Source organism: Lates calcarifer, linkage group LG3 (assembly GCF_001640805.2).
Source record: "Lates calcarifer isolate ASB-BC8 linkage group LG3, TLL_Latcal_v3, whole genome shotgun sequence".
Lineage (NCBI taxonomy): Eukaryota > Metazoa > Chordata > Actinopteri > Centropomidae > Lates > Lates calcarifer.
Genome location: NC_066835.1, coordinates 23092395 through 23102689, shown reverse-complemented (window position 1 = coordinate 23102689; position 10295 = coordinate 23092395). Strand labels below are relative to the sequence as shown.

The 10295-nt window shown below is 43.6% G+C and overlaps 1 protein-coding gene across 4 annotated transcripts; it reads right to left on the bottom strand.

Annotated features, from left to right (window-relative positions):
- Positions 1-1160: 1160 nt before the first annotated feature.
- gabpb2a (GA binding protein transcription factor subunit beta 2a) lies at positions 1161-10201 on the bottom strand. 4 transcript variants are annotated; one of them, XM_018686647.2, is made up of 9 exons: positions 8468-8806; positions 7189-7262; positions 6949-7056; positions 6687-6854; positions 6252-6446; positions 5763-5931; positions 5485-5661; positions 5278-5396; positions 1161-4549 (listed from the first exon to the last, which is right to left on the bottom strand). In XM_018686647.2, exons 3-9 carry the CDS (start codon positions 7054-7056, stop codon positions 4196-4198), a joined length of 1290 nt encoding a protein of 429 aa, XP_018542163.1. In that variant the 5' UTR covers positions 7189-7262; positions 8468-8806; the 3' UTR covers positions 1161-4195. The 4 variants fall into 4 exon arrangements, with proteins under 4 accessions (XP_018542163.1, XP_018542162.1, XP_018542161.1 ...); XM_018686646.2 differs by lacking the exons at positions 7189-7262; positions 8468-8806 and adding an exon at positions 9713-10201; XM_018686645.2 differs by lacking the exons at positions 7189-7262; positions 8468-8806 and adding an exon at positions 8813-9685.
- Between the last annotated feature and the right edge of the window lie 94 nt (positions 10202-10295).

The window sequence follows — 10295 nt, the reverse complement described above, 5'->3', positions numbered from 1 at the left end:
GTGCTGATACAAAAATGTCAAAGTAGGTTTGAGGTCATTTAGAAACAGAGTCTCCATTACAGAACTGATCCTCCAGAGACTCAGACAGGACCAGTTTTACTCTGAAATGTCCCAGTCTGTATCTGGGTCAATCATCAAGGTTTGTTCTGGCTCCAGGGCTGGCTCAGGACATTGATCCATTATCAGTTATTACTGATGATTTTCTACAGATCAGTATTCTGTATTTCTGTGTTTTTTTCCTTTTATATTATCATGAGGTTACTGATCTGCTGGTTTTGAACCGTCTCTGTATAATTTATGTTTATTATAATTATTTTCATACATCTAATATATTCATATATATATAGGTATCTGTCAGAAACCCAAGTCAAAAACATGTGAACCAGTTGAAACTAAAATTTGACCTTTGACCCTGGAAGCAGCAGTCGGCAAAACAATCTCACTATCAGGTCAATTCAGTCCCACAGCGATGATGTGTTTCTGTTCAACCTGAAGTCAGCTTCAGTCTGGTTCCTCCACAGGAAATAAACTGAGACCTGGAGTTTCTGATCCTTCAGGTTTAGTTGATCAGATCATCTTCACAGATGAACACCACTGTTCTGATGTTTGAAGTAAGAAGCTAATGTTAGGCTATAAACCAACTCCACCACGGTCACATGACGTCAACGTCTCCACCACTAAGCTTCCAACTGGTCATTTCATTTAGCTCTGAGCTCTTCTACAAAAGCCTTTCTTCTTAGAAAGTTAGTGAGAGTTTGAAAGAGCGTGAGTAGAAACACAACGAGGCTGTAAAGGTGGACTGGTGAGTAGATGGGTTTTCATGTTAACGTCCCCGACAACCTCTGTAGTCTCATTTAGACACTCGTTAGCAACCGCCTTTTTTAAGACACGTAAAAGCTTCAAACATCAGGAGTGGGGGATTTACTGACCCATTTTATGTCCGAGAATAAAACCTGAAAATGTCTTGAGCTTGTGTTAAAACCACAGACCTTATTTCAGACATTTAACCAGAAACACACTGACTCTGGGACGAGGGAACAGGAAGAGCTAACATGCTAACATACTTGTGCTAGCTGCTGTTACTTTGACACCTGAACGCCTCGTGCAACGTTCAACTGTCACAGTATAAAAGCTTCACTTCACAACACAACACAACACAACACTCGAATCTTATTCAAAAAAAGTGTTTATATTTCAGATCCAATGCAGGCAGCCATCATCATCATCATCATCATTATGTTGAAGCATTCAGGTACAGTTAAAAAAATACAACTTTTTATGTACATAGAAAAAGGTTGGCTTCGCTGAGCTTTATAAAAATAACTATCATCAACTGAAATGACGCAGAATCACTGATCAGAGGAAGAAAGGGCACGACGGAGAGGAAACAAGCTACCAAACATGAAAATCAGCTGACGGGCAATAATCAATAACTGATCACAGGCTGTGGGACCGAACAGGGCTGAACCAGGACAGGAGAATCAGGGTCAACAACAACCCTCTGAGGGACCAGACTGGAGGATTTAGATGTTTCATCTCTGACTACAGATCCAGTCGACTCTCACCTGTTTCGTTAAAGAAAAGTTAGAGATGTTTTAGAGCAAAAGAAAATGTTGAATTTGTTTCCATTGAAGGTAAAAATACAGGGAAACATTTAACTTATGAATATTTTCTCAGATTCACAGTGAAGATTCATAAATGACTTTTATTTCTGATCACTGTTGATCAGAAAGTGACTCTAAGTGCTCATTGTCGACTGTTTTATTTAATAGTCTAAACGATCAAGAAAATAACATTAGAGCTGCAATAATTAGATGATTAATAAGTGTCAGACAGAAAACTAATATTTTAATAACTGATTATCAAAAATGAAAAAATGCACCGGTTCTTCCCTCAAACCTCAATATTTATCTTTTTTTTAAGTTCTCAAAATAACCAAAAACTTTTTTTCTTGGTCAATGTTAAACTAAATATATTTGGGGTTTTGAACTGTTCCAGAGGATAATCAACAGATTAATCAATCATTTTAATTGTTAGTTGTGGTAGTTCCTTCCAAAAGAATTCTGTCAATTAGGATTTTTGTTTTGGTCTCAAATCTCAGATATTTAAATGTCCCTAAACGCACCATCTGGGCCAGATTTAAAAATAGTCTTTTGCTCTCAACTGTTTCATTGTTGCTTTTTAACTTTGACCAGGAAATAAAGACGAGTGATGTTTTACTGTGAGAACGGACTGAAACGGAGAGGAAATCAGTCAGAAAGTAAAAACAGAGACAATCAGGAGTTAAAGGGTTAAAAACTCTAAAAAGCACAGGGACGTCCTGAGAGTTAAAACTCAGCTCTGCAGAGATGTTTTTGAGTTTTATCGTCACACGTGAATTAATGAGAAACACAACTAACGATGAGCCACTGAAGAGCTGGAAGTCCTGAACCAGGTAAAGCAAATTAATCAATAAGTCTATCAACAGAACTTTAATTGGCAACGATCTTCCTCAAATATTCATATTTACAATGTTTTTTTTTCTCTGATATTAAACTGAATCTTTGGGTTTTGGTTCATCACATCTGAAAACCCTCAACTGTGAGAGGAGCTGACGGGAATTTTTCACCATTTTCAATCGATCAACCAATAACTGGCAGACTAATTGATAATAAACCTGATTGAGAGTATCAGCCCTGTTGGACCCAACGAGCTGACGATGGAAAACAAAGCTGGTTTTAAAGAAGAATCATCATAATTACTGAACGACTGAAAGGTTTCCATGATGGATCTGGTTCGGTTCTGGTCAGGAACCTGGATCTGAGGATGAAGATCAGTTTATATTCAAACATCAGTGGGTTTGTTGACGAGCGACAAGAAACAGAGCAGATGATTCCCTTTGCTTCAAGAACAGCTCCACTCTCACCATTCGGCTTCCCCACTTTCATTTCCAGGAAGTAAACAGGAGATCTTGTTTGGCGCTCTGACAGGAAGTCAGTGGAGTTTGTCGCGTTTTTACACATGATGAAGTCACGTCCGAAAACTAACGTCCAACAACAAAAACTATATAAACAAAAAAACAACAACAAAAAGCAGGAAACAGTTCAGAGTGAGTTGTTGTAGTGTCCAAAAATCAAACAGAGAACGAGGCTTTTCCTTTGTCTATTGTCCTCTGAGGAAGCAAAATGGCGCCAGGTTTGAGTGACTGGGTGACATGGTCCCGATTTATCAGACTGAAGAGTTATGAAGGCCTCAGACAAACTGCTGTTGTTGGTTCTGTTGATTTTCCCAGTAAAACTGAATATAAGAGATAAAGATACAAATGGCTCTAGCAGGGATAACCAATCGCATCCAAAACACAGAACTAAAACTCTAAATTCACTTATTGTACACAAACCAGCCGTCTTGTTTAATTCATCCTGCAGCATTTGCTCAGAGTCCAACCAGGGAAGCAAAATGGTGCATTAAAAGTGATGTTAAGAAAACAGGTGAGCACTGTCCGCCCAAACCCTGTCGTTATGTCTGATTTGGTTTGGGATCCCTGATGAAAACAAAAGTCTCTTTGATCCATTCATCCAGCTTCATTTCCATCTGCAGCAGCCATTTTGCATCCTGCTAAAATTAAGAGAACTAGTGGGAAATCAAAATGGGGTATGACTTCAATCTACCATCATGTTTGTGGAGTTTGTTTCCAGTTTTTCTCTTCTGACTGTTGGAGAAACCATTTTGCTTCTCTCTGACGTGTTGGGATTCAAAATGGTTCACGACTAAACTACATGACTGTTAAGTCCGCATCAAGCCTGTCTTTCTCTTTTTCCTCCAGCTATTTTGCTTTTTTGGGGAGGCCATTTTGCTTCTCCTCTCTGACGTGTTAGAATCAAATTTTTCAGGGATTCAAAATGGTGCATGACTGAACTCTGTCGTCATGTTTGTTTAGGCCTCTGTCAGTTCCTCTTTCTCCTACTGTTTTTTGAAGGATGCCATTTTGTTTGCTTCAGTGAAGTGTTGGTATCAAATCACTCAGGGATTCAAAATGGTGCATGACTGAGCTCCACCATCTTGTTTCTTTAGTCTGTTTTCACTCTGTCTCTCTGGGAAGCCATTTTGCCTCTGCTGTACCAAATTGTTCAGGGATTCTTGTGAGTCAAACCAACCGTCCTGTTACGACGCGTCTTTACGTTGGTGTCACCTCCTCCTCCTCCCCCCTCCCTTTCTGTTAGGAGCTGACCTCTGTCGTCTCTCCCCCCGTCTCTACCAGCGTCACCTGACCCTCCTCCCCCTCCATGATGATGCCTCCCTCCTGCAGCACCACCATCTCCCCCTCCTCCTCCACCACGCCGGCGGCCCCGTCCTCCTCATCCTCCTCCCCTCCCACCACCTCCTCGGGGCTGGCGGCGGCATTGGCGGTGGTGCTGCCGGTGGCGTTGGTGTTGGTGCTGTTGGCTTGACTCTGGGCCATGGCCTCCAGTTTGATGCGGTACTCCTCGGCCTCCTGCTCCTTACGCAGCAGCTGCTGTCGGTACTCTTGCGCCTTCCTGTTGGCCTCCTGCAGCTGCCTCTGCAACAGCTCCTGCAGGAGGAGGAGGAGGTGGTCATGGCACAGTCACTGCAACTATTTCAATGACTGAATAACTGTTTTTGTTAAAATCCTAAGTGTTTTCTGGTTTCAGCTTCTTTAAGGCTATGTTTAACACAAAATAATCAGCAGCCCGACACGTTTTTAATTTTAATTCAATCGATTCAGTCTACTTGTAAACTTAGCTAGCTAGCTAATGTTAGTGACTATTCAGTGTCATACTACTGCTTTCACTGTGATGAGAGAGAGAGAGAGAGAGAGGAGGAAATGACTGCAGCTGATACATTTTTAAATGAATAAAGAAGAACAAGGGAGCTAACGTTAGCCAGCTAACCTAGCTAACATTAAAACCTTCTGGTAAAAGCAGGTCCCCCTGATATTAGCTGGGTTTACTAGTGGTTTTATTAGCTGTTTTCACTATTTCTGGGCAGCACAGAAAAGGTCTGACAACTAGAAAACAAAGATGTGGGTTCATAATAAGAAACGCTGTAAATCCCAGAGCTTTACACACGCGTACGTTAGCTAACTGTAATGTTTCAGCTGCAGTCATTTCATCTTATCAGCGCTGCAGCATCTGGAAAACAGGAGAGACTCAGAGAAGCTGGACCAGGAAACAGGGTTCTCATTGGTCCTGACGTCAGACTGAATCAGCCTCGGTGCGTTGTCTGTTCATCTCTGCTGCCTTCATCTAACAACAGTCAGTAAACTCATCGTCCACTCACCGTCTCTCCTGTGTCGTTGTGGTTGTTTGTCACCTCCAGCTTCCTCTTCCTGCTGGGTGGAGGCTGAGGGTCCTCCGTCACCACCTCCTCTGTCACTGTGTTGGCCGGCACCGCCAGCACTGAAAACAAACAAACAAACAAACAACCTCAGCATCAAACACTGATGAGACTCAGGACGTTGACCTGAACAGGTTGTTTGTGTCGTACTCTGCTGTCCGTGCTGCATGGTGACAAAGAACGGCTGGGCCATCCCCCCGGTGGTCTGCAGGTTGCCGTGCTGGTCTGTTACTATGGTGATGACCCTCTGACCCCCCTCGTTGACAACAGTGGCGTGCTGGATGTTTGAGTCCAGAGCGCTGGCCGCCATCGCCTCCTCTGAGTCTCCTGAAACAGAAACGACAGAAATGTCAAAAAACTGTGTGTATGTGTGTGTATATACACATACATATATGTGTGTGTGTGTGTGTGTGTGTGTGTGTGTGTACCTGCGTTGGCCTTGTTGAGCAGCTCGGCCAGGTTGACCACACCTCCCTGTATGGCAGGTATTCCCTGGATGATGAACTGAGGCTGGTTGGTGGTGGTGCTCGTCTCCACGTTCATACTCACCTGATTCATGTTCACCTGGTTCATGTTCACCTGGTTCTGCATGCCCTCCTACACACACACACACACACACACACACACACACAAAGAAAGAATGCAAAGAAAAGTCTTCATTTCTTGAACTCATCTAAATCAGACAATTTTCTGACAGAAGCTAAACATTAACAAGCTAGCAGCTGACTAGCTCGCTAACACTAGCGAGCTAGTGTTAGTTTTTTGTCAGATCATGTTGTAGTTACTTATTTACTTATTTTAGAAAATTCTCCAGATAAACTTTTGTCCTGACTGCAGCTCTGCGCTGCTCCACGAGCGTGAATAAAAACCAGATGTTTGAGCTCAGACGTCACCTCTATGTGCGGCTCGTGTCTCACCTGCAGCAGCAGCATCAGCTCTGTGTTCTGGATGTCAACGGCAATGTCGAATGGTGTCTTGTCAAACTTGCTGAGCGCATGGACATCGGCGCCGTGTTTGATTAGGGTTTCAGCGACGCCGTGGTGTCCGTGCTGAGCAGCCCAGTGCAGAGCCGTCATCTTCAGCATGTCTTTGGCGTTGATGTCTGCGCCGCTCTGAGAGGAAGCAGAAGGTTTATTGATTAGTCAGGGTTTAAAGTCTGTGGGTTTAAGAAAATAAATTTGGGAATGTCATCCTGAGATTTAGGATGTGATGTCCCCTCTCTCTGTTTTATTTTTCAAATTTCAGGTATTAATAAACAGACTTTTTAATGTCAGTAGAAAAATGTGTTTCATCATCCAGACTTCTCTAACGTGAACAGAGTCCAGATTAAAGTCAGTCCAAACCCCCCTCACCCGGACCAGCAGCTCCACAATGACCGTGTGTCCCTCGGCGGCGGCCATGTGCAGCGGGGTCCTGTCCACTTTGGTGCGGGCGTCTCTGCTGACGCCGGCTCTGAGCAGGACGTCGGCGGTGGAGTAATGTCCGTGCTGAGCAGCCAGGTGGAGGGGGGACGTCCCCAGCTACAGGACACACAGACAGGTATCATCTTTACTGCTGAGACGGTCAGGATTCATCCTGAACCTGAATCTCCTCCACAGTGAACAGACATCTCACCCAGTCGGTGGTGAACGGCGCTCCGTTGGCCATCAAGTTTCTGACCTCATCGTCCTGACCTTTCCGAGCTGCCTCCAGCAGACGCTTCCCCAGGTCCACCAACGACATCTGAGCACGCAGAGACGAGTTTAAAACACCAGGTCAGAGGTCAGAGGTTTTCTGTTGATTATCACTCTGCAGACACAAACTGCAGCGTCTTTTTATAATCTGTGATCAGTCTGATCAATAATTATTAATCACCTGGATCAGAGACACATCACTTCCTTTTTCAGGAGCCAACACAGGTTGAACAGAAACATCATGAAACTGAACAGCTGCAGAGTTTTTATAAAGAACTGACGTTAATGTTGTTTATTCTCCATGAGCCTTCACATCAGACCACAGTTCAACATGTTCATTAATCCTAATGTTAAATGAACACACTGACATCTGCACTCATTAAACACTGAGCACTCAGTCAGGGTTTAGTTAATATGAGCTCATGTGGAGGGAATGAGGAGAGTAGCTGGAGCTGTGGAGAGCTTTGAATCTTGAAAATCTTGAAAAAAAATAAAATAAAAAATAACAGCTGTATTTATGATTCCTGCAGTCAGTTACAATCAGTCTGAGGAGTCATTCAGTTTGTCTCGACAGAAAATTAATCTGCAACTATTTTAAAACTCATTCAAGTTTTTTTTTTTTTGTGAAAAACCTGCAAAAAGTTTCCTCTCAAAGGACAATATTTGATTTTTATTTCCTCTTCAGTGATTCTAACCTGAATCAGTTACATGTTGACTCAGGCTCATCAGAACCATCTTTATTACCAAGTCAGTTCAAACATATGAGGAGTTCATCTTTAGTCAGACTGATAATAAACTGAGAGATAAGAAAGGAGCATGAAAAGATAGATTAGAAATATGGACAATAGAACGGGTCAGGTATATAAACAACATGTGCTGCAGGTCAGTTCACCGGAGGTTAAACACCTGAAGACTTCACCCTGGTCTGAGTGACATGAGAACAGGGATTTATCCTGTGTGTCTATTAATCGATGAGATAATCAATAATTAGTTGGAGCCCGAGTCTTATTCTGTCTAAAGTTACAGCATGTTTTTTTTCTTGCTGTAGCAGGAACATGAATCAACCTTTAATGAAGATAATGGCGATTAATCTGAAACAATGAAGTCGAGGTGTCCGATAATGGAACCAAACTTGCGGGTTGTTTGGGCGCTAACACCGTAAACACCCACGAGACCAAACTAAACACAAACAACAACCGGATAAATAAACCGACGGTGACTGTGTTTAACACGGAGGACCGGTGTGACGGTGTTTCTGCTGGAAACACTGGATTTCTTTAATCGTAAACTGAGCAAAGCTAGGCAAGTTAGCCCGACACAGTGTCCGATAATGGAACCCTGCTATTCACCGCGTCTGTGGTTGCGACACAGCGGAGAAGGACGAGGATTTTCTCCCCGCGGCCGAGGAGCCATTTTACGCGCCTTCATGAACAGAAAAGAGTCCGCCATGTGCCACGTACCCCCGCGCCCCCTCTCCGAGCTCTTATTTACCACCTCCACCGTTAAACACCGTCACCTCCACCGCCCAAACATTTACAGTAACACCGACAGGAAACCGTTTGATATTAAGTTGTTGGTTTTCCGGGGGAAGTCAGAGAGAAATTTCCTATTTTACACACGGAGAAAAAACTACTTCCACATCCGGTTAACTAGCTTTCTTCAGCGCGCACCGTCAAACGGCTTACCGGAGACCTGTGCGGTCACACTGCTGCGGTACATCTGCTTATTCATGTACGATTTTACCGTGTGGAGGTTCATAAAAACACCGTTTAATTCCCGGGGAGGACGGTGGCTCAGATACTCACCGTGTCCAGGTTTGTTAGGAGCCAGCCAGCGCTTCTCTCTGCTAATGTTAGCACGCTAGCCGGCTAGCGAAAACAACCCGCCCGGTGTGCGGAGGTTTTTGCGCTAAATTCTCTGCGGTGAGTACGGACAGCTCAGTAATGTGCACACTTTCATACACAAGGCTCAAAACATGAGCATTAGGCGCCGCTGCGGCTTGTCGGGCTCCTCCGGGCTTGTTTACTGCGGAAAGTTACCGAGAGGCGGCCGGTACCCGCCCGGATGTTAGAGGTGTAGCCTTCAAAATAAGAGCGTCAACCGTTCTCAGGGAGGTTTACGATCAGTTCGCAGGATAGAAACACTATCAGTGTTGTGTAGGTTGTCAGGCTGGTTACCTGTCATCATTGGTTAGTCTGTATGCTCCTGTACTCTATAGATGTTAGTAAGTAGAGAAACCCAGCCACCCCAGTTCCTCTCAGTCGAGGGGGACATATTCATATGTCTTATTAATCCGTTTATTAAGATGTTGATCTGAGACAAGCAGAGCGCCATAATATTTAAGAGGCAGAAAATGAACATTTCTCTGACCGTTTAACCAATCATTTCACTTCCCAGAATATGAGCTCACATAATGGAAAATTAGCAGGAGATCCGTGACTGTATGATTTCCCCTTACATGTAGTAAGTGTGGTTGATTGTCGCCTCAGTTTTCACTAAGTCATAAATAAAAGTTTTGAATGTGGTCTCTAATAAATCGTGATAATGTAAACATGAAGTTAGTCAGTGTTTTATGTTGGAAGTCTCGACAGGAAGTGTGGTCGTCATTACGCGTCCGTTGATGCTGGTGTTTAGCAGCTAGCCCTGTTAGCCGTTAGCCTGTGTGCATGCAGACTGTTAGCAAGTTCAACTAAAGCGAGTTTTACCTTCTTCTCTCGTAGATTCCCGCGACTTTACGTCTCTTGACGTAAATCAGATTCTGACAGGTGTTTACCTGCCGAGAGTCACTTTAAAAACTGGTATTTTTGTGTTTTATCTGGTACAAATATGGCGGCTCCGCGACACCGGAGGTGGAAGCCAGAGTGAGCGTTAACCTCCCTGTGGGCGGGCTTTGTGACAGCGCCGAGGAACTGACCTCAGGTCGGTTCTAACGGTCAGACTGAGTCGGTGCGGAGCAGACCGCTGACCTCAGATCAGGAGAACAGCACATTCCTGCTTCAGAGCTGAGCTTCATCAAAACACGTCCAGCTGAATTCTCTTCTCATTTCTCCTCAAACACAGAAATAAAACCTCCTCATTCTGAAGTTTAGAGTTCAATCTAAGAACCAGTTGGAAACTGAGAAAGGAGCAGAAACCTTTTTTACTTAGACCTTTAAATAAAGTTGGAACTGATTTTAACACGTTTCCTGTGAAAGCCTTGTTCATCTTGCTGAACAGTGCATTTGATTATAAATAAAGGTTCTTTAATAATCTCCTGTCCTCTGTATTAAGAAACTACCTTGTTCAGTC

What these genes read in the sequence shown, in the direction of transcription:
- gabpb2a (XM_018686646.2), bottom strand. Translation starts at nt 7,056, where the DNA reads ATGTCGTTGGTGGACCTGGGGAAGCGTCTGCTGGAGGCAGCTCGGAAA. An exon ending in TTGTGGAGCTGCTGGTCCGG is followed by an intron (nt 6,447 to 6,686) that starts GTGAGGGGGGTT and finishes GCTTCCTCTCAG; the next exon opens with AGCGGCGCAGACATCAACGC. An exon ending in AGCTGATGCTGCTGCTGCAG is followed by an intron (nt 5,932 to 6,251) that starts GTGAGACACGAG and finishes GTGTGTGTGTAG; the next exon opens with GAGGGCATGCAGAACCAGGT.